General features: G+C 58.9%; 14 protein-coding genes across 14 annotated transcripts; 6 read left to right on the forward strand and 8 right to left on the reverse strand.

Annotated features, from left to right (window-relative positions):
- Nucleotides 1-207: 207 nt before the first annotated feature.
- Nucleotides 208-2,990, reverse strand: BDZ90DRAFT_254248 (polyubiquitin-tagged protein recognition complex, Npl4 component; the record flags this gene model as incomplete). Its single annotated transcript, XM_025507819.1, has 6 exons — nt 2,960-2,990; nt 2,823-2,891; nt 2,667-2,747; nt 2,171-2,596; nt 744-2,094; nt 208-575 (listed from the first exon to the last, which is right to left on the reverse strand). Exons 2-6 carry the CDS (start codon nt 2,823-2,825, stop codon nt 208-210), a joined length of 2,229 nt encoding a protein of 742 aa, XP_025360840.1. The 5' UTR covers nt 2,826-2,891; nt 2,960-2,990.
- Nucleotides 2,991-3,026: 36 nt separating this feature from the next.
- BDZ90DRAFT_233363 (hypothetical protein) lies at nt 3,027-5,506 on the forward strand. Its single transcript, XM_025506604.1, has one exon. It carries the CDS (start codon nt 3,096-3,098, stop codon nt 5,430-5,432), a length of 2,337 nt encoding a protein of 778 aa, XP_025360841.1. The 5' UTR covers nt 3,027-3,095; the 3' UTR covers nt 5,433-5,506.
- Nucleotides 5,397-7,342, reverse strand: BDZ90DRAFT_233364 (voltage-gated potassium channel). The gene is made up of 3 exons (XM_025506605.1): nt 7,063-7,342; nt 6,882-7,005; nt 5,397-6,805 (listed from the first exon to the last, which is right to left on the reverse strand). Exons 1-3 carry the CDS (start codon nt 7,300-7,302, stop codon nt 5,514-5,516), a joined length of 1,656 nt encoding a protein of 551 aa, XP_025360842.1. The 5' UTR covers nt 7,303-7,342; the 3' UTR covers nt 5,397-5,513.
- A 307-nt stretch (nt 7,343-7,649) lies between these two features.
- Nucleotides 7,650-9,066, forward strand: BDZ90DRAFT_280764 (hypothetical protein; the record flags this gene model as incomplete). Its single annotated transcript, XM_025509308.1, has 2 exons — nt 7,650-7,991; nt 8,212-9,066. The coding sequence occupies exons 1-2, from the start codon at nt 7,881-7,883 to the stop codon at nt 9,064-9,066; spliced, it is 966 nt and encodes a 321-aa protein (XP_025360843.1). The 5' UTR covers nt 7,650-7,880.
- A 590-nt stretch (nt 9,067-9,656) lies between these two features.
- BDZ90DRAFT_267304 (hypothetical protein) lies at nt 9,657-11,166 on the reverse strand. Its single transcript, XM_025508704.1, has 5 exons — nt 10,835-11,166; nt 10,697-10,759; nt 10,435-10,615; nt 10,234-10,362; nt 9,657-10,147 (listed from the first exon to the last, which is right to left on the reverse strand). The coding sequence occupies exons 1-5, from the start codon at nt 11,156-11,158 to the stop codon at nt 9,864-9,866; spliced, it is 981 nt and encodes a 326-aa protein (XP_025360844.1). The 5' UTR covers nt 11,159-11,166; the 3' UTR covers nt 9,657-9,863.
- Nucleotides 11,167-11,720: 554 nt separating this feature from the next.
- Nucleotides 11,721-13,402, reverse strand: BDZ90DRAFT_49324 (RNA-binding domain-containing protein). The gene is made up of 2 exons (XM_025509627.1): nt 12,914-13,402; nt 11,721-12,842 (listed from the first exon to the last, which is right to left on the reverse strand). Exons 1-2 carry the CDS (start codon nt 13,256-13,258, stop codon nt 11,901-11,903), a joined length of 1,287 nt encoding a protein of 428 aa, XP_025360845.1. The 5' UTR covers nt 13,259-13,402; the 3' UTR covers nt 11,721-11,900.
- BDZ90DRAFT_49323 (hypothetical protein) lies at nt 13,403-14,107 on the reverse strand. The gene has a single exon (XM_025509626.1). It carries the CDS (start codon nt 14,051-14,053, stop codon nt 13,547-13,549), a length of 507 nt encoding a protein of 168 aa, XP_025360846.1. The 5' UTR covers nt 14,054-14,107; the 3' UTR covers nt 13,403-13,546.
- Nucleotides 14,108-14,409: 302 nt separating this feature from the next.
- Nucleotides 14,410-15,657, forward strand: BDZ90DRAFT_265203 (putative GTP-binding protein ypt5; the record flags this gene model as incomplete). The annotated part of the gene is made up of 6 exons (XM_025508656.1): nt 14,410-14,489; nt 14,565-14,623; nt 14,701-14,761; nt 14,858-14,951; nt 15,033-15,181; nt 15,262-15,657. 6 exons carry the CDS (start codon nt 14,410-14,412, stop codon nt 15,491-15,493), a joined length of 675 nt encoding a protein of 224 aa, XP_025360847.1. The 3' UTR covers nt 15,494-15,657.
- A 5-nt stretch (nt 15,658-15,662) lies between these two features.
- On the reverse strand, nt 15,663-17,064 carry BDZ90DRAFT_233368 (TAFII28-domain-containing protein). Its single transcript, XM_025506606.1, has 2 exons — nt 16,167-17,064; nt 15,663-16,086 (listed from the first exon to the last, which is right to left on the reverse strand). The coding sequence occupies exons 1-2, from the start codon at nt 17,057-17,059 to the stop codon at nt 15,714-15,716; spliced, it is 1,266 nt and encodes a 421-aa protein (XP_025360848.1). The 5' UTR covers nt 17,060-17,064; the 3' UTR covers nt 15,663-15,713.
- A 224-nt stretch (nt 17,065-17,288) lies between these two features.
- BDZ90DRAFT_233369 (hypothetical protein) lies at nt 17,289-18,208 on the forward strand. Its single transcript, XM_025506607.1, has 3 exons — nt 17,289-17,444; nt 17,518-17,905; nt 18,138-18,208. Exons 1-2 carry the CDS (start codon nt 17,314-17,316, stop codon nt 17,852-17,854), a joined length of 468 nt encoding a protein of 155 aa, XP_025360849.1. The 5' UTR covers nt 17,289-17,313; the 3' UTR covers nt 17,855-17,905; nt 18,138-18,208.
- Nucleotides 17,820-18,978, forward strand: BDZ90DRAFT_49540 (hypothetical protein). The gene is made up of 4 exons (XM_025509629.1): nt 17,820-17,905; nt 18,138-18,207; nt 18,306-18,356; nt 18,466-18,978. Exons 1-4 carry the CDS (start codon nt 17,903-17,905, stop codon nt 18,930-18,932), a joined length of 591 nt encoding a protein of 196 aa, XP_025360850.1. The 5' UTR covers nt 17,820-17,902; the 3' UTR covers nt 18,933-18,978.
- On the reverse strand, nt 18,780-19,658 carry BDZ90DRAFT_49423 (hypothetical protein). Its single transcript, XM_025509628.1, has one exon. It carries the CDS (start codon nt 19,516-19,518, stop codon nt 19,024-19,026), a length of 495 nt encoding a protein of 164 aa, XP_025360851.1. The 5' UTR covers nt 19,519-19,658; the 3' UTR covers nt 18,780-19,023.
- A 1,833-nt stretch (nt 19,659-21,491) lies between these two features.
- Nucleotides 21,492-22,112, forward strand: BDZ90DRAFT_233373 (hypothetical protein). Its single transcript, XM_025506608.1, has 2 exons — nt 21,492-21,857; nt 21,928-22,112. The coding sequence occupies exons 1-2, from the start codon at nt 21,801-21,803 to the stop codon at nt 22,105-22,107; spliced, it is 237 nt and encodes a 78-aa protein (XP_025360852.1). The 5' UTR covers nt 21,492-21,800; the 3' UTR covers nt 22,108-22,112.
- BDZ90DRAFT_280769 (hypothetical protein) lies at nt 22,095-23,009 on the reverse strand (the record flags this gene model as incomplete). The annotated part of the gene is made up of 3 exons (XM_025509309.1): nt 22,095-22,710; nt 22,790-22,901; nt 22,972-23,009. 3 exons carry the CDS (start codon nt 23,007-23,009, stop codon nt 22,435-22,437), a joined length of 426 nt encoding a protein of 141 aa, XP_025360853.1. The 3' UTR covers nt 22,095-22,434.
- Between the last annotated feature and the right edge of the window lie 136 nt (nt 23,010-23,145).

A 23,145-nucleotide genomic window follows, 5' to 3' on the forward strand; every position in this document is an offset into this window, starting at 1 on the left:
GTGATGGCGAAGTCGGTGTGAAAAAGACTGGTAGGACAGGGAAGCAAGCAACCGCTGCGCTGCCCTCAACCAACACACGGCGCATTTCAACGCCAGTCCGCCATCCGCGCGCTCCACACACGCGTCCGCGTAAACGACATGTGAGCCTCACGCGAGTCACGCATCATGATATCGAGAGAAGATCGTTTGATTAGGTTGCCCTTTGGCTCATCCTGACAGTGGCAGCCCACAAACATCACAGTCCGACGAGCCTGGCGCATTCTCAAAGGTGCAATGAGGGCAGGCAACCATCGACGGCGCCGCCGCGGCCGCCGGTGGTTGTGGTGGAGCAGCAGCCGGCGCAGGCGCAGGCGCAGGAGCTGTTCGAGTCGAGGTGGAACTGCGCCCGCCTCTTCTCTCTGCACTCACTGCGCTCGTAGCATCTTCGAACGCATCATCATTTGCGTCCTCGAATCCGCCGACGCTACCCCCATCGTCGTCGTCGTCGTCGAGATCTTCAAAGTTCATGTCCTCATCGTCTGAGCCGGTATAGGTGAACTCGTCGGCTGGAGCAGAGGTACTGGTAGAAGGCGCAGCTGTGTCGTTTCTGCGCATCGGCGTGCGTGAGCTCGAAGCAGCAGAGGCTGGTGGCTTAGAGGACGAAGGCGCGGCGACAGCAGCACCGCCATCGTACCCTTCCATAGCCTCTGGCGGGATATAGTCGTCGCCTGCATAGTCGCCCATCACTTCGCCACCTCCTCCACCTCCATTGCTGTTGCCTATTCCATTCGCAACGTTGGCCCTCGCAATGGCGATGAGATTCTTCCACCCTGCCCGCTCGCGCAGCTCGTCGAGAGCTTTTCCCTCATCATGGCTGACCGCTACGCGACAGAGGGCCTCGACGTCCTTGGGCTCGAGCATGTCGCTGCTGTCGAGAAATGCGACAAGGTGCCAGTCGCTCAGCACGCCTACCAGCTTTTGCCTCTTCATATCAGCGTTCGCCCCCGCGTCCAGGTCCTCATCCTCGCCGCCGATTGCACTCGCAATCGCCGCCAGCGCCTTGTTGAGGTCCTGATCGTGTAGACCCGGCCTGTTTTCGATTGCAAAGGGCGTCGTCGACAGGAAACGTGGCGAAGGTTGTGTGGGGAAACCATTGGTCAAGGTGACTAGGAGATACTCGACGGGAAAGGTAGGCTTTGCCGATTCCTTGACGTCGATCTTGTACTCGTTCTTGTAACGATAGAAGACCTCGGGAACGTATCTCTCCCCTTCGCTCGGCTTGACCCGCACAATTCCCGGGCTCACGCTCGCCTCAATCATGTCCGTCTTGACCATCCCCACTCCTTGCTCACTGATCTGGTACGCAGAAACGTCGATTGCTCCCTCTTCTGTGCCGCTCAAGACGCAAGTAACAAACTTGCTGCCGAAGCGTCCCGTCATGCTGTGTCTGCTCGGATTGGAGTTGGCTGCTTGCAATTGGGCGGCGAAAGTCGTCTCGAGAGAGGAGATGAAGAAGGAGTCCTTGTGGCGTTTGCAGAGGACGAGGCCGGCCTTGGATGGGTCTGTGAACGTTGGATCGGCCGGTGTGAGGTCGGTGTAGATCTGCCCGACGACCTGTAGGCCACAGGCTGATGCGAGACGCTCCACTCGTGCTTGGTCCTCCCATGGCACCCCCAGAGTCAAGCCGTCTGTCTCTCCCTCCTGAGGGGGCTCATGAATGGCCTCGACGACTGCCTTGATGCCCATTGGCACCACCTCGTACGGCTCATAGTGGCCAAGGAGGAAACCATACCGTTGTGTGCCTGTCGCCCTCCAGAATGCGAGGAGATTCTCGATGAGTTGTGGATGTGAGAACTCGACATGGTCGACCATGCGAAATTCTTGAGATTGGAGGGTGATGGCTGATGGCTGACATTTGGTACAGATGCCCGCTGGCCAAGGAGGGTGCTGGCCTGAAGGGCAAGGTACTCGCACGCTGTAGTTAGGTTCCTCGAGTGGCGGTATGTACGTCTGCGCTGGCTTAGAGGCGTTTGTGGCGATGTTGAGCTTCTTGAGGTAGGCGTGAAAGGAAGAATGCTTGATGTTGTTCTCGGCGTGATACTTGGCGTCGTATGGCTGACAAAGGGCAAAGAGATGGGTGCGTCAGTCTGTTGAGCGCATCGGTCTACGGCTCTCGGTTGCCATTGCTCACTTCGAGAGGCATGCAGTAGTCGCACATCGCCTTGTCGCCATGTCGGCAAAACTTTGTGTCCTTTGGTCGTGGAATCATGCCGTCCTTTCTGGACCAATAAGCATCAACTGCGTCCTCTCGAACGTTCTCCCATGGTCTTGTGAGGGAGACAGGCTTCGCAGAGGAGCCTGACGCTGAGGCGGCAGGAGTGATAGCTGGAGTGCCATTTACAGCGTTGGATGAGGATGGCTGCTCGTCTGGCTGCTCTTGACTGGCGACTTGCTTCTGCGCTTGCTCCTTGTATGCGATGTAGAGGAGATGGCCGTGAGTGATGCCTAGATCGCCCAATGTATTGCCCTTGAGGCCATTGGCGTCTTGCTCGCCACCTCTGGGCTCATTGGAGAAGGTCAACGTTGCTGCGTCGGCATTGGGTGCCGTCTCGAGGACCTGCGGACAAGGGGTACAAAGACGTCATCAGAATGTTTGCGGTGCAATGATTCTAGCCAAAGCTGCTCACCTTGTCGATGAGCTTTGCGACGTCATCTGTAGGTTCCAGAGGAAAGCGAAAGCTGCCATCCTTGGATCTGACTCTCACGAGCTGACGTTGCGGGGTAGAAGAATGTTGAGCTGTTGGCCTGTAGCAATGCGTCGGATCATTACGATTTCTACTTACCATTACGATGAGCTCGTGGGTGCAGTCTCGATGGATATAGTGTGGGGTGCGAAGTTGGGATCCAATGTCGTGAGTGGCCAATTCAGTCCGCTGCCTGCCCGCCCTCTGACATCGTCAGACCATCTCCACCTCGACAGACGCGGCCGGACGAAGACGCGGCCGGACTGAGGCCAAAGCCAAGCGGAGCCAAGCGGAGCCGCTCGCAACGAAAGTGAATCAATCAATCACTCTTGACAACTGTCCTCATCGCATCACGCCTCGCCTCCTCAGCGCATGGTCGCACCATCCGAGACGTCTCCTCTCATTCAGAGGAACACGTCGCAGGATCGACGTAGCAGCGACGACGATGACCTCGACTCGCGCTTTCGCCGCTGGAAGGACGCAGTCACACAGCGCTTTCGCAAGGGAAAGCAACGTCAGGGGGACCAGCCAGAGTGGCTCATCAGCGTATTCGCTGGCCATGAACAGGGTGATGGCATCCCCAAAGAGGCCGAGAAGAAACGACAAGCTACTCGAGATGCTACTGCGCAGATCGCTCTCGATATCAGAGGGGTCAGACAGGCCATCACAGAGGGCATACAGCCTACCATGATTCAGACGGGCAGCAGCGGGTCGTATTTCGTCAAGGCTAGAGATGCAGAGACGGGAAACCTCGTAACAAAGGCCGTCTTCAAGCCCTCGGATGAAGAGCCATATGGCAATCTCAACCCCAAGCGTGCCTTCTTGCGTCGCTACTTCTGGTGGGCAATGGGCAGGCCGTGCCTCATTCCAGGATTTAGCGCAATGTCCGAGGCAGCCGCCTCTCTCCTTGACGACCGTCTACACCTCGCTCTCGTTCCAAAGACGCAGCTCGTCAAGCTCAGCAGCCCCGCCTTTCACTATGCCTACAACGATCGACGCGCCTACGAAGAGCATGGCCAGCAGCTGCCCGAAAAGATTGGCTCATTCCAGAGCTTCTTGCACGGTTACGCCATGATGTCATCATGGCTGCGACGCAACCCGTTCCCCACACGGCCGCGATCCGTTCTCGAGAGGGACTTGGAGGCTGAGCAGCTCACTCATCGCAAGATGCGCAAACGAGAGAAGGCAAGACTCCGGCGGTGTGGTGTCAAGCTCAAACACTTCTTGCTTTGCCGGCAAGGCCTTGCCGAAGACAGGATAGCCAACATTGACGATCAAGGGCGGTCAGATGAGCAGGAGCAAGTACTCGAGCGCGACGAGGTCGATTTCCTCTGGACGGCCGATCTCATCCACTCATTCCGCCTCGAGCTCGAGAAGCTCGTCGTCTTCGACTACCTGTGCCGCAATACCGACCGAGGGCTCGACAACTTCATGATCCATCACGTCAAGGGCACTACCTCGGAGAGCGTAAAACTCGGCGCCATTGACAACTCGCTCGCCTGGCCCATCAAACATCCAGACGGTATCCGCGACTACCCTTTTGGCTGGCTCTACCTGCCCGTAGATATCATCGGGGGACCATTCCATCAGTGCACCAAAGACCATTTCTTGCCCCTGCTAGCCTCGCCACAGTGGTGGCGCGAGACAGAGATGGCGCTCAAGGAGCTTTTCCAGCAGGACAAGCACTTCAACGAGAAGCTATTCGAGAGTCAGATGGCCGTATTCAAAGGACAAGGATGGAATGTGTTGCAGTCGTTGAGATGCGAAGATGAGGGTCCGCTCGAGCTCTGCGCTAGACGTAAGAAGGTAGTACATCAATCGACGGTCATGGTCTCTGAGCAGGAAGTGGCTGAGTTTGAGGGAGGAAAGCTTGCATTGCAGACGGGGGCAGAGATGCAGCCTGCCCCTGTCAACGCGACCGCAGCCAAGCCGATCGGCATCGTCACAGCCAAGGAGTCAGCGCCGCAAGACTCATTGAGCGACGCCAATGGTCACCCCCGCTCCTTGCCGGAGACGTCGCGTATCAATGTGCAGCCTACCGAGACTCCTACGATGAGCGCTCACCCGCCTCAGGAAGCTTCACAGCCCCTGGCGCTGGGCTCGTCTCTCGGAATTGAAATCCTACAAGATTTGGACCGCGCAGCGAAGAAGGCCCGCCGTCGACCTGGATTCCAGAAGACTGTCTCTGGCTTCGACCTCGGGCGACGCGGCGTGCCTTCGCAGTCGCCTGCGCGGGGGAGAAGAACAGCAAGACCGTCAGGACCGGTGAAGCGGGGACTCAGTAGCAACGATGTCCTGAGTGAAGATGAAGAAGAGGACGAGGAGGACACGGCAGGGATGAAATGCAGCTCGGTGACTGCTGAGTCACGCATGGCGCAGTCCGACTACTTTGCGTCGTACGGCCGTGCGGAGCCTATGCCGTCCATCGGAAGTGCCCTTGCTACTGATAGAGGAACGACAGATGCGCAGTCAGCTGATCAGACCAAAGGCACGGCCACCTCGACGTCGCGCCCGGCCAAGAATCGAAGGCGAATGCGAAGTGTTGGCAATTGGTCGCTCTTGAGCTTCGACGGGGGAGACAGCACGACGCCGATGGCAACGGCCACGGCGACTAGCCACGACTTTGATCCCTCTCGGAAGGTGAAGGTGATCATGGAGGAGCTGATTGACGACGATAGTCAGCCGTGGCAGAGCTGGCTGCGGGCGTGAGATGATCGATTACAAGTCCTGTAGAGAAGGGTCCTAGAGCTACATTGAAACGATACCCGATCGCAGTCTATACTACACGCGTCACGCGTCTCTTTCGCGCAGCTCTCTCCTCTCCCACGCACTCAAGCCCTTCTCGTCGAGTTTCATCAGTCGACCACCCAGCACGAGCCACCTCGCCCACGATTGACGATAGGCTGCGATGCGGTCGAGGATATCTTCGTCTGCCGCCTCCTGCCTTGCCTCCTTGACTTCATCTTTGCGTCCCACATCGCTGAGGTAACGTTCTTGAATGTTCCGGTCAGCCTGCAAGAGCAACCAAGCCGTACTGCCTGCCTTCATTTGGTCCACGAGGATTGAGCGGCCCCGTGATTCCAGGATCAACGACTCGTCGAGGGCAGCTCGCAAATCGCTGCGCGACACCACAATGAGATCCTCGCGACTGCTACAACGCTCGCAGACATCCAGATCCTCCTGCAGCAGCACGTCGAGTCGCTCCTTTGCCTGCGAGATGAGGGCAGGATGCGGCACAAAGTAGTCGGCCATGACCTCTTCCCACTCTTCCCTTTTCTCGCTGGTCTTTGACGTGAGGAAGCGGGAAAAGTGAGTCACCAAGGACTGGATCGCCGTGACGACAAAGTTGGTCATGATGGGCACGGCCACCAGCGCCCAAAAGACGAAGACTGTCTTTCCTGCCGGGGAACTCGGTGAGTAGTCACCGTAGCCGATCGAGAGAAAGAAGATGTAGGAGAAGTAGAGGGCATCCCCGAATGGCCAGCCTTCAGCTGCGTGGTAGATGGCGGCGGACACGAGCCAGAAGACGACGAGGACGGCAAAGGAGGCGCCTAGATCGACGAGATCCTGGGCGCCGCGTTGTTGCGTGGTGATGTGGTGGAGACGACGGGCTTCCGCCTGGAGATAGGGCTCGTTGTCCCTCTTGACGAGGTCCGCGACGGTTGCTTCTTCGATGGCATGTAGCTGTCTACGGTACTTTGCCATGTTGCGCGTCGATACCGAGACGATAAGTGAAATTTGATTGGCAAGAAGTGCGATGCCTGCGATTGCAAAGGGGAAGACGAGGATTTTTCCTGCCGTGGTGGAAGGAGAGAAGTCGCCAAATCCAATGGTGAGCAGCGTGACGACGCTGAAGTAGAGGCCGTCGAGGTAAGACCAGTGCTCGATGCGGCTGAAGATGAGGGCCTCAAGGGCTATCAATGCTACCAGGGCCAGCTCAGCCAGTAAGAAGACACGGCCGTCTAAATGGAGCTGACCTGGGGCGTGTTGCCGCTGACGGACGAGCATGTCGATCATGTGGGTGAGGAGGAGGGAGGTGAGAATGCCGCTTAAAACGGTGGACATGATGCAGCAGAAGAAGCCTGTGAGTGCGGGCAACGGCGAGGGCGAGAGGTCAGCTGGTATTGTGGAGCTCCACTCGCAGCCCGCTATGCTCACCCTCATCATACGCAAAGCCAGCACCATTACGTCTGGTGGCACCAAATGTGATGAGGTTGGCTACGCCGAGCGTCGTCTTGAGGAGCCAGATGCCCGTCGACGCCGTCGAAGCGTGGCGCCATCGCTGCGAGAGGTGTCAAGGCGAGCATCTCCAATCATGGCTCACACTCAGCGTACTCACATCGGGTGAGCGCACAGTGAAGCGCAGAGCCAGCAGCGAATTAGCCGCAACACTGCAAGCAAGACTGATGGCCGAGAGGATGAGGGATGCCTGTGGATCCTGAATCTTGATCCCATTGAGCGTGTACCAAGGCTGAGTCAAAGCAGGAATGTCGTAGAGCGTGGCAAATGGCGCAATGAGGGCTGACATGAGAGGTGCTCCATTTATGATGCTCTTGCGAGCATCTTTGAGCCATGTCATCGTGAGCTGGGCGCAGCGTGGAGGATGAGAGATGGTGAGCTGCAATGGCGGATTCGCAAAAGGGTCCAGTCTCGACCAATGCCTCGAGCACGGGCCAGCCTCGCGCCGCATCTGTGCCGCGCCGTCGCCTGATCCTTTTTTGCCTCCGCACCGCCCCTTCCCTCGTCACATCACACCGCCCGCGCTTCGTTCCTGAGCGGGACACAGCCTCGAGGCGGAGCAGCAGCAGCAGCAGCAGCAGCAAAGTTGCAGCGCGCCCTGAGCTCAGCCCCATCGACGAGGGGCAGGAGCCAGGTGACGTGGCAGAAAGCGCCTCTCTCCCCTCCTCCCCCCTCCTCCCCTCCTCACCCCTCCTCACCTCTCCTCCCCCCTCCTCACCAGACACGCTCCTTTGGTCACCTCGCTACATATCGTTGCCATCACTCAGTATCACTTACGCTAGCTCAGAGCTCGACGCTCAGCAGCGAGTCTCTTCTCTCCTCGACTCATAGCCTCATCCTTTTCACTTCAGCCTACGCTCGGCACCACACGCTCCTTACCTTTGACGACATGACGACAGGACGCGATGATATGACTTTATGACGACACTCAGGCCGCCACTTCACGCCACGACGCGCTCCTTCGAAGTGGCAGGTCCACTTTCAGAAACCTCAGCATTGGATGAAGAGCATAGGCGTCTAGCCGGCCATGTAAGTGTCGCAAGCTCGCCAGTCTCGTGGCCGACAAGGCTCTGACGATAATCCTCGCTCTCCCTCAGCACAATCCACGCACGTCACTCATGCAGACGTGACACCGGTGTGCCCTACCGGAAGCTGGGCCAATCGCTTGCTTCAGGGCGGCTGTCCCTTGGACTCGTCGCTGTATTCAGCCAATCGGAACAAATCACGAAGCAGCTTATCGTGACATCAGGATCTCGAGCGCGACGACTTCAAGGGCCTCGAGCCCATCAACATCGCGTGCGCCTCAAACTTCGCCGTCGAGGCATTCGTCGCTGCATACTGCAGGACGTCTCGCGGAGCTCAAGAATACAATCACCGCCTCAACGAGAGGCTCGGCGCTCCCCCTCCTCACATCATCGGTCTCAATGGCACCACGTGTCTGCCCACGCACCTGGCGACCGTCACCCACGCCGGTGGGTGTATGCGCACAGACCAGCAGACGGCCATTGAGAGGAAGGAGCTGGCGGAGAAGATGATGGCGGGAGGTGTAGCGATGACTCTGGTGAGCAACAAAGGCGCCGGCGCGAGAGAGGGCAATCTCAACCTCTACGCTCCGAGGTGGTTCGTCGACAACGGCCACCACAAGATCCCTCTGCCTCCGGTGACGTGCGACCGCCTCCAGGCAGAGGGGCCACTGCCGGACCGCTCAAGCGCGCTGATCAAGATCGTTCCTCGCCACGCCTCCTCAATCAACGCCATGGGCGCATTCGAGGACGTCCTGTGGCTCAAGGTGTGGGCGATCCAGATCGAAGTGCGGGGTCGCGTGGCCACGATGGAATGGCCATACTTTCCAACCGTCTCCGTCCCTGCCAGCGCCTTCATTGCGTCGGCGAAGGCAGGCACCGGCCACCCATCCCTCGAAGTCATCGCCACTCCCGACACGTCCGGTCTCACGCCAGCCAGGGACTGGCCGATCTCTGCCCTGCGCGCCGATAGACCGGCAGAATGGAGCAGGGAGAGGGATGTACAGACGATTTCCCTCGCGCTCGGTACTCTGCGCGCCTCCGTCTGGAAGCAGGCGCAAAAGACCTCCGAAGACACTTGACAGTCACCGTCCCGCAAAGCAACAGCGGCGACCTTCTCGCCTCTCCGGCCGCCCGTGGTCTTTCGCTTTTCGCCATTGTCCTCTAGAATCTTGGCAAACCTGTCACGTTATGGCGTACGTCTTGCTGAGCTCGTCGATGTTGTAAAAGAAGGAAGTGGGATACGGAAAGAAGATTGCGAGTCTGTACAAGTGTAGACTGGGAACAGATGTGCACGAGTTCTTGTGCCTTGCATCGCAATACGATTTATCGCATCACGATGTTTTCCCTCTGCCCTTTTCTCCGGCCTATACGCTGTAGGCGTGAGGAAGCAGAAGAGAGAAGCCATCGAGGAAAGGGAGAGGCGAGGAAGTGGACGATGTCAATGATGAGGTGGTTATCCTCGCCTCTGCTCCTGCAAATCAATTGATTGAACCGTCATTGTCCTATTGAAGAGCAGAAGGCTGCGCTGAGGGATGACGCCACTTGACGAGTGGGGGAAAGCGAGCGATGGCGGCACTGCTACCGCAGCTTTGATTGTGATGCGCGCCTCGACGCCATCGCCGGCGGTGACCCGTGTCGCGAGGCAGGACGACGCTGACTGCAGGCGGTGGCACATCGACTTGAGTAGTAATGGTAGCATTAGTGAAGACGACAAAATAAGCGTAGCACACCTGGTGGCAGCGTAGGAGAAGTAGTATGGCGGCGGATTGGGCGGAGCAGGGTCGAGACAATAAAATAAAGAATCAAGGAGGCGACATTAGAAGATGTCTGTGGCTATGACTCAAAGTGGGCCGTAGGTGAATAGTATGCGGCAATCTCACTTCTCGTATCCCTCCTGAGCAGCCTCATTGCGCATCAGCTTCGCCCTGAAGTTATGAGCCTCCTCGAGGAGCTCGAAGCGTTTCTTCTTTCCCTTGACTATCTTGCCACCCTCGGTACGCTCAATGACGGTGAATCCAGCCTTGTGCTGCTGAGTCTCGTCGCGAGGGGGCGTAGCAGAGTGGGTGTGCGTGTGGCCAAGGTTGAGCTTGTAGCCGTGCTTGATGGCGGACGCTTTGAAAAGGTCGACGTTGTATCCGTGGCCGCCGCCTGCGAGACCGCCTGGTGACGAAGGATGGTTGGGGTGGCGGGAGGTGTTAGCTCGCACATGAGAGGTAGCGCCCAGATTCGACAGAGCCGCTACTCACTGCAAGCGTTCCCAGCGTCAGCACCGAACTTGCGCTCAGCTCCCCTCCTGCGGCCGTTGCGCATGACTCCCCAGTCGTCGGGCCCCATGCAGGTGTCTTGGCCTCCGAAGGGCTTGATGCCGGGCAGGCCTGCATGGCGGCGAGGAATTTGTCAGGCATAGAAGATCGGGCATTGTAGACCGACGTGGCATTGCGTCTCACCTTCCTCGCAGCCGAAGCAAGGCTCCTTAATGAAGCGCCAGTTGACCGGGCCAGGGAGTCGTCCGGCATCGATGATGGTCTTGTTGCCTTCAGCCAAAGCGCTCCACGACGATAAGGTGAGGTACACGTCATTACAGTTGAAGGTACTCTTTGCAGGGTCGTCGCCGCCACAGCTATCAAGCTGGGAGCAGGTGTGGGAGGTGTGAGGAGATCAGCGGCTGCGGCAAGCGACGCGTTTCGCACGCGTCACGGTGGTACGCACCACGCGCGCGGCAACCTTGGTGCCCAGAGCAGGCAATTGGACTTCGACCCAGCGATCGCAGGACTGTGGGAGAGGAAGAGCAAGTAAAATCAGCCTTGGCCTCTGGGACTTGCCGGCTAAGTGAAACGACCCACTCACGTTGTGGTAGGCCGAGTTGACCCAGCCAGCAGAGAGACAGACACCGGCGTCCGAGTCTTTGTACTTGCGACCGCCACATGCACTCTCGCCGGGACTGAGATAAAAGACGGGATCGTCACTCTGCTCAATGGGGATGATACCCTCGGGCGACCAGGCAACACCCTTGCCAAAGTTCTTGCGCGTGGTCAACGACCCATCGGGCTGGTCGCACGCTGGAACGGACGTGTCACGCTGAGGCTTGGACTGACCACTGGTGGCAAGTGCCAGAGTGGCGAAGCTGAGGGAGACGGCGCCCAAAAGGGCGGTCATGGTGGTAGCGCGCATGCTTGAAGAGGGCGCGTTCGCGTAGGAGCGGGCGGGGCAGGCGAGGCGCACGGACGTGGGTGTAGGTGTGCGTGAGCGAGCGGGCGCAGTATGCGTGACGAGGGGGCGAGTCGAAAGGCGAAGGAAAGAGTAGATGGATGCTATAGGAGGGCTTTTCGCTCTTTTGTATGCTGTCGCCTCGTCGAGCTGGGTCGGCACATTGTCCTGGGCACGGAGGTAGATTGCTTGTGCACACCATCGCGGCGCGCCCACACGTCTCGCCCCGCAATCCCGGAGGGCTTGCGCAGTGGGCAATATTCTGAGGAGAAAGCACAAATCGACTGGGGCGGCCAGAGATCATTTGCTGGTCGTGGCTTGGCCGCAATAGGCAGGCACGATCAGTGGTCAGTGGACATCGCGGCCCGCTCAGCGAGGATGTACCGGGCCGTACCGCCCGTCGCCGTTCTGCGGCTCTTGGAGGACGGCGAGCGTGGCCAGGGTCAATATCGCTGTGAGAAAAGGGGAAACTACCGGCGACCCAGAACATGGCGACGATTCGGGAGGACGGATGGGCGGTTGCGAGGGGCAGGGCATCGTGTGCATTGAGAGCGTGTGACATTCATTAGCGTACAGTGCTGCGCTCTGTCCATGGTCCAGTTCTCGTCCCTATCTCCATCTCGACCGATCTGCCTCTACCAAGCACCTCCCCTGTCTCAGCAGGCCCACTTCGAGACAGGCACAACAGCGCTTCTCACGGTCACGGTCACTGCCCTTGGCCCTGCTGCTTCTGCAACAGGCTCAGCATCGCCGAGATGCTCTGCTGCGCTTCGTGAGCCGATGAAGAGCCCTGCTGCTGCTGCTGCTGTTGCTGCTGCGGTGAGCTGCCCTGTGCACCCATCCCAGCCAAAAGCGACGCCAGATTCGGCGGCAGGCTGGCCGAGGGAGGAGGGGTGGGCGTGGGTGTGGCAAAGGACCCTGCTCGTCCCGCTGGGGATGGAGAAGGTGGAGCGCCTCCATTCGCTCCTCCACCGCCGCTGCCGCCCAAGCTGGCGAGGAGCGCCTGCACCTTCTGAGCCTGCTCTAGTCGCGACTCCTCCTTTGCTGCTGGCGGTGGTGAGTGGTGCGCTGCTGGCGGTGGCGCTGCGTAGGGATTGGTCCCATAAGTCGACGGCGCTTGCTGTGGCGGAGGCGGCGCCCCATAGGCATGGGTAGGCGGAGGTGGGCCATACGGCGCAGAGGCAGGCGGAGGAGGTCTTGGAGGGGGAGGTCTCATCATGCCACCCTGTTGCTGCGGCGGCGGCGGCGGTGGTCTTGGCGGTCCCATTGCACCCATGCCGGGCGGCGGCGGCGGCGGCCCTCCAGCATGGTCCCTATCACTCTTGCCTACCATTGCCGCATCCCAAGCAAATTTGACGTCCCACTGTCCCCACTCGACGCCATCCGTCCACTCCTTGCCGCCTAGCGTATCATTTGCTGCCAAGCAGGCACGGCTATCGAAGAATTCGAGGAAGCGGGCATTCTTCTGGTCCTTGTAGCGACGAATGGACTTGATGTCGCCAAAGGGGCCGAAAATACTGCGGAAGTCATCGTCCGTAAGAGTGCGAGGATGACGCTTGAGTAAGAGGAAGAGGGTACCTTGATTTTGTTCCCTATCGCAGCGCTTCGAGGTGTCCGCGTCTCGAGGGAGGGAATAGTGGACGTCGACCTGTAGGCAAGAGGGCTAGGAGACGTCAGCTTGCCCGCGCCATAGCATGTAGGGGCCACCGCCACACTCGCCTTGCGTCCATTGAACTCGAGAGCATGACACGAGTCCTTGGCTAGCGTCGCGCCCCTCAGATCAAAGTAGGTAACGAAACAGATGCCCCGCTTGCTGACCTGCTCGTAGAAGAGCTTGATCTCGCCGTACTGGGCAAAGGTGCCGCGAATGTGCTCGGGATCAACACCGTTGTCGATGTTGCGGATGAACAGGGCGCGGCAAGGCTTTTCCTCGGCCGTGCGTGGGTCCTCGCGGTCGATGTGAGAGGACCCCTGTTGCGTGCGTCGACCTGAGCCGATGCCAAGGTCGCTGCCTCTTTTTCGACGATCGGGGCCTGAGGATGGGGGGCGGGTCGGTGGGGGCATGTGCGGGGGCAGAGGGGTCAAGGCTGCCAACGAGACGGAGAAGAGATGAAGAGTCAGCAAGGACCGCGGGCGAAGGTGGGCATCGAAGTCCTTTCAGCGGTCGAGCCATAGCACTCAGCAGTATGCGAACAGCCGTGAGCAGCGACGGGTCACCAAGACGCATTGACCTTCAACCTCAGCGTGAGACATCGGCGTGATCTCGGCATGGCTACAGCGCAGCTTCAGCGAGACCCTTTCAACATCTGCGAGTGTGGAGTAAACCTCAATGACCACGGCGACAGAGGAAAGCTAACCTTGCTGTTGAGGGGTGCCAAAGGCATACGGGTCTCCAGGCGGGTGCGAGGGCGGCGGACCATAGGGATTGTAGGCATCATCTGCGGCAGGCAAGGGACGATATGGGTCGTTTGCTCCGCTGAAAGGCGGATTTGCGAAGGGTCTTGGCGGCGGAGGCGCAGCATTCATGTGTATGGGCGGTCCCATGGGTCTGGGCGGCGGGGGCAAGGATCCGTCGAAATGGACTGGTGGACGAGGTGGTGGCGGTGAAGAGGCGTGGGAAGGACGAGGACGAGGGTATGAATAAGGGGCAGGTGGCGCAGCAGGCGTAGATGTACCAAATCTCATGGGCCCGGGAGGCGAGGCAGGCTGATGGTATGGAGCAGTCGAAGCGGAGGAGTTTGGATCGTAGCCACCGCCAGGCGGAGGAGGGCGAGGAGGATGTGGTAGTGGTGGACGCCTGGATGGTCCACCACTGGCATCGTAGCTATAGCCTGCATACGGATGATGGCGAGGTGGCATCTTTGGTGCGTGACTGCAGCAGTCGTAGTGATGAGAAGAAAGTCGAGTGAATCAGATCGTCGCCCGCGTAGTGCTCTTGAGGCGGCGCACACACACACGCTCGCCGCCGCCTTTGTCAGTGTGCCAGTCCGGTCTGTTCGAGCCCACTCGATGCTGCAAGCTGCCTTGCCGTCGATTGCCGCGCTCCGCCCAACCCCCCTCTCGGCACTTGCGATGAGGCTGAAGCAGCCCACGCCCGCACCCGCCCTGAGATTTGGGACACAACGACCACGTCTCAACATCAACTCCACTCCTCGCCGTCATCATCGCCACGCCCTATTCTCAATCGCACTCCTCTCGCACGCAACGCAACCATCATGGCGACCCCAAGAGCCACGCCTAAGCAATTGCAGTTCAAGCTCGTCCTTCTGGGGGAGTCGGCCGTCGGAAAGTCATCGTGAGTGGCGTGAGCCGGTGCAGCATGTCAACGCTCCGCCTGCTGATATTGCTCCTCGACCATCGCTGCGCGCAGCCTCGTCCTTCGCTTTGTCAAAGATCAATTCGATGATTACCGCGAGAGCACCATCGGTGGTACGCATCAAGAGCGTGCATAAGCAGCTGCATACATCCCGCTCACCAGCCCTTCGTTCCACCCGCTCTCGCTGCAGCCGCTTTCCTCACTCAAACGGTCAAGCTCGATGAGCAGACGCAGGTCAAGTTTGAGATTTGGTGAGGACCCCAATATCTCATTCCGAGCAGCTTTGAGCTACTTTGGCTCACACATTGTCCTCTTCTTCTGCTCACCCGCCCCCTTGTGCGCCGTAGGGACACGGCTGGCCAAGAGCGCTACAAGTCTCTCGCGCCCATGTACTACCGCAACGCAAACTGCGCCGTAGTAGTTTATGACATCACCCAGCCTGTCAGTCTGCCGACTTTACATCCTCGCCATCACCTCCTGCTGACAGTTCTCTGACCCCTCACTTCCGGCTGGCCCGCGCAGCAATCCCTCGAAAAGGCCAAATCGTGGATTCGCGAACTTCAACGCCAAGCAGACCCCAACATCGTCATTGCCCTGGCGGGGAACAAGGCTGATCTTGCTACGACGAGGAGAGCTGTCCCGAGAGAAGAGGCCGAGCGTTATGCTGAGGAGTAAGTGCAGCGATTGCGTCGCCAGGATAAGACTGCTGTGGATCACTGACAATATGCTCTGGTCGCCATTGCCATCGCAGGGAAAAGCTCCTCTTCCTCGAGACGTCAGCAAAGGACTCGACGAATGTGTCGGAGCTCTTTGCGTTGATCGCCCGCAAGCTGCCACTCGAATCGGCGGCCAATGCGCAGAAGCGTGGTGGTGGTGGTGCGGCAGCAGGAGGTGGAGCAGCGGGTGGAGCGGCGGGCGTAGATCTCAGACGGGGTCAGCAAGGGGCAGCGCAGGGCGGCGGACAAGATGCTTGCCAATGCTAGACAAGAGGGTTTGGCCAGATGAGAGAGAACGACGTGTATACCTTTGGGATCTCCTTTCCCCTCCCTCCTTCGCCGGCTCGAGGCGTCGTGCAATGATGGCCTTGCTCTCCCTGCCTCTTCCGCACGCGTACTCGCGCGGCTGTAGGTGACTATCGCTTTTTCACGGTGTGAATATTCTCGTGCCATGGGCCCGGTGTACTGCCCAGCCAGTCCAGGCGTGCTAGAAGAGTCGCCTTCTCCCTCCCATCCCCCCACCGACCCCACTCGACCCCATGACCTCCTCGGCATTTCCCCTGCCCATCAAGCCTGCGCCAGCCCCTACAACGTCACTTGCGCCCTTACAGTAATCTCTATACGACTCGAGAATCTCCTCGGCACTGAGCGGCACAGCGTCTCCTTCCACACCACCGCGCTCGCGACGGATACGGCGAGCGCCTTCGATGATCTCGCCTACAAAGACTTTGGCTACTCCTCCAAAGGCCATTGTGATGGTTTGATTGATGCTGCCGGAGGTGGATGTGGAATAACCGCCGCTGAGATGTTGATGAATGAGGCGACGCAACGAGGAGCGGTTGAAGCCGGAGCGACGGTACCTGATAGCGAGGTCAGGGTAGAAGTGAGAGCTCGTGAGCTTGCACTTAGCAAATGCGCATGGTTTACTCGAACAACGCACGACTCATGTCTATCGTACTGCGACTCGGACATGGCCATAATGAGCGGGCCCATGGCCTGGCTACGTGTACGCTCCACCTCCTCGCGCCAACGCATCTCCTCTTCGCCCATGTCCTCTGGCTGCTCCTCGTCTTCCTCGTCCGCGGGAGGTACCTCGTCCTCGTCGTAGTCTTCCTGCTGCTGTGCGGCGTTTGCCGCGTTTGCACCCTCATCTGCATTGGGGGCAGCGCTGCTTCTCACCGCGGCACTTGGACTACGATCGCCGCCTGCCGTGCCCGCTCGCTGGGTAGAGTCGCCTGCTATGGAGGTATCACGGGCTCTTGATCGTCGTGCGCTCGTCCCTCGTGCCTCTTGAGATGCGCCTGCCCGACCTCCACGGCCACGACCAACTTTCCCGCCGCGGCTACCTGGACCACCGCCTCCTCGCCGGCCGCCTCTACCGCCGCGTGCCGCCGATGATGCCGAAGATTCACCTGCCTCATTCTTGACACTGCCTGCGGCTGCCTCTTTGTCCTTCTTCTGCTTCTTCTTCCCGCCGCCTGCTTTACCCCCACGCTCACTGCCCTCGCCTGCAGCGCGTTTCCTCCCGCCTCCTCTAGCTCGACCGTCCTTCTTTGGCGCAGGAGGACCAATGGGAGCGATTGGTGCAATTGGAGAGGCGACGGCTATAGGGTTACCAGAGGAGGATGCGGTATTGGCAAAGTACGAAGGAAACTGAGTTGCTGACGAGGAGGTGGGGGGAATCGCTGAGCTGTTTGCGCCTGCGCCCCATGAGGAGGGTCCGGCCATGGGCTGCTGGTACATTTGCTGCTGAGGCCATTGTTGTGGCCAGTCTTGCTGCTGCTGTTGTGAAGGCCAGCCTTGAGGCTGTTGCTGCCATGGGTAGTAGCTCATTGTGGTGACGAGGCAAGAAGGTGATCCGGGCGTCGACTCCAACCAACCAACCAAAGGCGGACTGAGCCGCTGACGTGCATCGTCTCGTCTGTCTCGAGCGACAGAGACGGGCCGGCTTGGCTTGACTTGACTTGAGCCCTGGCTGCGCGCGAGACTTTTTCTTTCGCCTCCGTCTGGCAGCTGCCATCCTTTTTCTCCTCTTTCCCTCACCTCGACATGCCTTCGCGACATCATCGCGTGTGGACCACCCCATCATGACCTATTCGTCGCAGCCGGCATCCCAGCAGGCCCTCTATGACAAGCTGGTAGCGCAGGAGCGCGTCATTCAGAGCGCTGCCATGCCTCAGGCAGAGACGCCCTCTTGCTTGAACCTCTTTGATAGGTGGTGAGCAAGGCGCAGGACTACATGGCATTGATCGCATGCTGACCGCCTATTTCTCTGCTGCTGTATGCGCTAGGGCAACCTGCTTCGCCCTCACCCCGCAGTTCACCCACGTCTACAGGTATGGCGTCTTCAACGACTGCGCAGACAAGCTCGACGACTTCAAGTTCTGTCTTACCCTCAAGGGCCTTGATCGAGCTCAACGCCACGAAGCCTTTGTCGAACGCAAGGCTCGTGCTATGGCTACCAGGAGGATGCCTGGCGGAGACACGTCCGAGGAGATATGGACTCTGAGGCAGGACAACGCCGGCAATGGAGTCGTCGACCCAACCTTTGTCGACCCGGCTTTTCTTCAGGCCAACTTGCAGCAGGATGAGGGCGGGAAAGGCGGTCAACAGAGTAGGAAGGTGTGAAGACGTGAGGCTACCACTACTCCGGACACTCTTCACACTCCTTTCAAGATGGTGAGTAACTAGGTCGTCGTCGCGCCGCCCGCTCCTCCTGCCGCTCGAGCACAAAGGATTAGGAACATAACATCAATAATCAGTTCTGCTTCCGATCACCGAAATGCGGACAACTGTATACCAAGCTTACCTTTTGTATGACGCTGCGAGGCGGGAGAAGCAGGGTTCGAGCGGACGATTCAACATTATCGTTGGCGATGGCTGACATCGCCTCCCTCTCCTACCCTTCCAGCCCTTCGATGTCCAGCACTCAGCTCAACAGCTCACCGCGGCACAAGCTTCCCACCTTGGCATTGCGTACGGTGAGTTGCATCCACGGGCGTCGTCCCAGCTTCGATGATGATCGCACGGCTGCCCGCGGGGGCCAATTTCTCCCTCTTCTCTCGGCGCGTGCCTCCAGTCCAAAGGCCATCGATACTCGTCTCGCCCCCTCGTCAACACCGTCTCAGGTGCTTGTGCGGGGATCACTGCGATGGCAACGAGTGGGAAGGTCCGCGTACTCCTCTCTCACCGCTTTCGTTCCTTCGCCCCCTTTTCTAGAGGGAGCGGGGTCTTCCCAGCGTGTGCGGCTCTGTTGCGGGGTGGTGGGACTGATGGTGGGATGTGGGCTGGAAGAGTGGCGAGCTTAGACTGCGTGAAGGAAGGCGACGTCCGCGTCGTGGGCTTCGGCCTCTTGATCTTCCATTGCGTCGAGCGAAGCTGTTGGCAGCGAGAATTTACAGGCGTAGGAGGCGTCGTATCTCGGTTCAAAGGTTCGTCAGAGGATGAGGATGGCATACCTGATGTTGCAGTCTCGTTTGAGGTCTTGCACCGCAAACACCTCCAGCTGGGGGGGCGCTCAAACAGCGGCGAGGGACCACGTACCAAGCGGCGTAACAGAAAGTCTCTCCCCCCACTTATGCGGTTCGAGGATCGAGGTCACAGGAGCTCTCGTGGATGTGAGCAAGGCATCGTCGACGCGTCCATGCTCTCTACGTCAAGGACGGCACAGCGTGGGGCGGAGAGGAATAAGAGGATTAGAGAGTGAGGGAAAGCCTTTCGTGCCGCCGCTCAAGATGCCAGCCCGTGCCGGCTCTCTTCTTCCGGAGGGAGTTGGGAGGGTTAAAGGAAGAGGCGAATCATAGGCGAGGCTTCTCTGCTCCATCCTCCTGTTCTTCCCCCTCGTTACGCGCTTTGTGCCGGAGACTGGAGCATCGTCGTGTTGGCATTTCCCTGCTCGTACCGCGGTACAGGGCTCTTGCAGCTTCATTCTTCGGTCGCAGGGGGGAGATTGGAATGCCCTCCTCATCTACAAGCGCGTCAGGCCTCACGCTCTCTGCCTGCTCCTTCGGGTGCACAGGTCGTGCTGTCCCACCTCTGGCAATCTTGGGATCGAGATCGATAGCCGCCGAAACTTGAAGGCTCTCGTTGCTCAGCAGTGAAGTCCGGCGAAGATGGGTGTCAAGCTTGTCTCCAAGCACTCCGGGTCCAATACTCTTCGGCTTTCTTCCAACATCGGCCTCGTCTTTTCTCGTGCAGTCCCACACGCGGCTTTGACTGCTCCGGCATGTCTTATGCTCAGTGGGGATCCGATGCGGTGCGTCCTTCGACTTCGGTCGCAGGTCACGCAGCATCAGGCGGTGGAGGATGCCTCTCTGCTCACAGAGGGGCTTCAGTGCAATCGATGGCGACTCGGCGTGCCTTCGCGGTGCGACGGGACAACTCAACGCGTGACTATTCTTGGATCTGGGGGCACATCCGCCGAGTGGCCAAGAGATGGAGCGGCTCGAAGGCGTCTTTCATGAGAAGCAGCGAAAGTGGGGGAGAGTGTGGAGATGAGCAGGGCAGAAGGTGCTGACCGCAGCCCTGCTCTCCCGACATGTAGGCGCTAACAGCAACAGCAGCAAGACCGTCATGGCTCGCCTCATGTCAGATTCCGCCCGCGACAAGGTAAGCAGCCCGGCAGATCCAGGACCTGCAAGAGACTCCATTGGGATCGGATGATTACAAATCAAGTTACAAATCCATTCTTTGAGCCTGTGCGCCTCTTCCATATGAGGCTCGCTGACTCGAGGCGCCCAGCTCATTCCAATCTCGCCCCTCACCACGGCACTATCGCAAGACCTTGTCCACCTGCCGAGCAGCCTTGTCGAGCCCTCGCTTCTTTGTCCCGTCTTGCAGCCTGTCTTGACCTGTCTCTTCTTCCATGGTCTTCCGGCAGGCTAGAGATGGGCCGTCGACCCCTCGCCATGTCCTCATCGTGGACGGGCTGGAGCGAGACGCACCCCTTTTCGTGCCTTGCTGGTGACTGTGAGAGGAACAGGGGAAAGATTCGGGTGCGCGAGGTGGGCTTGAGGGGCGGGGCTTTGACTCGGGTGCGCTGCGGGCCAGGCGCGGTTGAGACTGCGCTGTGCTGGGAGGGCATGACGGGTGTGCAGGGCGTCTCTGATGCGGGTTTCAGGCGGAGGTTGGGTTGAGATGTCAACGCTTTACGAGATGAATCGAGCGCGAGGAAGACGAGGAGGAACAATGCCGTGGCGGGGCGGCTCGACTCTTGTTAGGCCTGTGCTGACCGTCCTAGATGGGCCTCTTATCCTCGTCCAGCCAGCAGCAATGCGCGGCGACGCTCACTATGACATCTGCTCGCACACAATTCGTGCTGAAGCAAGCGAATTCGCTCGCAACGGAGCCCGTCCATCTCCTTCGCCGACGCGATCGGTCCCAGTCATCTTGAAAGTGAGTATCGACTCTAGTCTCATCGTATTGAGGGGGCCACGACAGACTCAACAAGGCGGAAGATGATTCGTTTCCCTAAACGCTTATTTCGAGCCGGCGAGCACATACGTGCGAGGAGCTGCTCAACATGCACCACCAGCTGACGCCTTGCAAGTCACGAGAGGATGGAGAAGAGGGCAGGAGGGGCTTGTTGCTATCCGGTGATCAAAGAGCTACTCGCTGACCTGAACGCACGCACTCCTCTTCGTCTGCCCTACAGGTAGATAGAAATTGATACCCATTCTCTCGCCAACGCTTCGCTGCCTCTGAGCGCAGACTCAGGTCAAGCTGTCACAGGGAAGTAATTGGTTGATACGGCGTTTGGACCCTGACCATCTTTTGAGGCCTCGTGAACAATCGACCTGTCCTTGCCTTTTCACAGCTGCCGCTCTGATCCGAACCCCGCACCCAGAAAACCCCTCATCTCTTCTCCATTCTCTTATCCGCCTAGCACTCTGTTTGCGACCTTCCACTCCGTGGTCGTCAACGATTTTTTATCGGTCGGAAGATGAAGCTCCCTTCATTGCCACCTTCCCTCTCTCGAGGGTTGGGGGGCGGTGTTGGCCCGCTCAGACACCCGTCTCTTCGAGTTCTCTTGTTCACAGGAGGATGCGTGGAGGGCTGGGTCACTTAGCGCGGGGGACACTTGGTCTTGCAATGCACAAATGCATATACCTTAGTTGCGAGTCAATGAGTGAGGCGTGAGGAGAGGTTAGTCGCCGTGACGACAGCCTTCGCGTGCCGCGTGTCGCGTGGCTCTGCGAGATCGGCGGACTGAGAAGTCGATCAGGACGTGTGAACGGACAGACGTGCGTGGCTGCATCTTGTTCGACGACCAACACCTTCAGAAGGCTGCCTGCTAATCATGGTGAGCTTCGCAGACCTTGCAGTACACAGAGGTAAAGAGCGAAGAAGCTGGCCGGCGCCAGATTCGTCTCCGCTCGACTTGGCTTAGACCGTCTGCGAGCGCGAGCTGCCTATGGTCTGACAACAGGACCAGGACAGACAACAGCACCTCCTCATCGATCTCCCTTCGCATGGCCTTCATCCTCAGTTCTTCATCACATGTGCGGGCGCTAATCAGCCTCTTGCTCGTCTTCCTCCCGCGCAGGCTCTCTCCGACCGCCTTGTGGGCGGTGTCATGCTCCTTGTAGCCTCCTTCGTCTTCACCTACTACACCCTTTGGGCATTCGCAACGGTGAGTTTCGCGTCATCACCTCGCCCTCATCGACGACTGATCCCCGCCTCGTTGGCCCTCGTTCTCTCAGCCCTTCCTATCCAGCCAATCCTCTTTCCACTCGTTCTTCCCTCCAAGAGAATGGGCCGTCCGCGGCCCTGCGCTTCTCCTCGTCGTAGGTCTGGGTGGAATCGGCGCTTTTGTTGGCAAGGTCATGATGGCGGAGGAGAGGAAGAGGAAGGAGAAGGCTAGGAGGCAGAAGCAGGGTTGAAGAGCTGAGATGCATAGTAGCGAAACGACGACATTGACGGGAATTTACGAGAGGGAAAAGGCGGTCAAGAGAGTACGCCTCGAAATGCATGCATCTAGCAAGACGTCTGTGGCTGTGACAGCCGCTCTGATCGCTGTCTGATCATTCGATTGCTATTGTACAAGGCTGCGATTGCAGAGCGGTGAGACTGGTCGACATCCTGCCTTCTCCCTCCTCGCCGTCATCTTCCCTTGGCGAAACGACGACCGCGAGACGACGAGCGGGACACATTCGTCCTTCTTGCCTGCTGATTCCTTCCATGACTCTTTCCTGTCGTGCCTCCTCGGTCTAGACCAATCTTCTCCTGTCGGCCTTCTCCCAGTCAGCCGGCGTTCCTCTTGACGTCCAGAATGATGTGCCAGGCGCAGCCGTGTGCGGCACGGGCGATGGGCGTGACGATGACGACGACGACGACGATGATGACGTCCGCGCTTTGGTGACCTCCTGCTGCTGCCCTAGCTTTCCTGCAGCCTCGCCCGCCAACCGAGCATCCCTTCTAGCCAACCTCTGCTCCTTCATCTCCTCAAGTGTCGACTTGAGGTCTGTGCTGTTGCGTGGTGGTTTCTGCGCGGCGGAGGGCAGGGGATGTATCGTCAAGTTTGGCTCACGGTGATCTGATATCTTCACATATGGCTGTGCTGACAAAGAGCGTGTTCTCCCTTGGCCAGAACTCATCACGGATAGGTAACACATGCTTGCGATACCAGTCCGGGTCGCCGTAGTGGACCATGATGGCCAGCGGGAAGAAGAGGTATCTGGGTGACACGGCAGCGAGGGATCAGCAGCAGGAACCGACAAGATCTCGCGAAGCCTTCATCTTCTCACAAGCCAAACTTGAAGACCTCGAGGTTAGGCCCCGCCATGGTGCTTGGTTGCTTGCTGCAATGGCGTCAGGTCGATAGGTCAAGTGCGGTGAGCGACCAATATCGTCAGTCCGCCGCGCCTTGGCCCGTCGTCGCCCCTCATCTCGCCCTCGTGGTTCATCGCGTGGAGAAGCAA

The sequence above is a fragment of the Jaminaea rosea genome (assembly GCF_003144245.1).
Source record: "Jaminaea rosea strain MCA 5214 unplaced genomic scaffold BDZ90scaffold_11, whole genome shotgun sequence".
NCBI lineage: Eukaryota > Fungi > Basidiomycota > Exobasidiomycetes > Microstromatales > Jaminaea > Jaminaea rosea.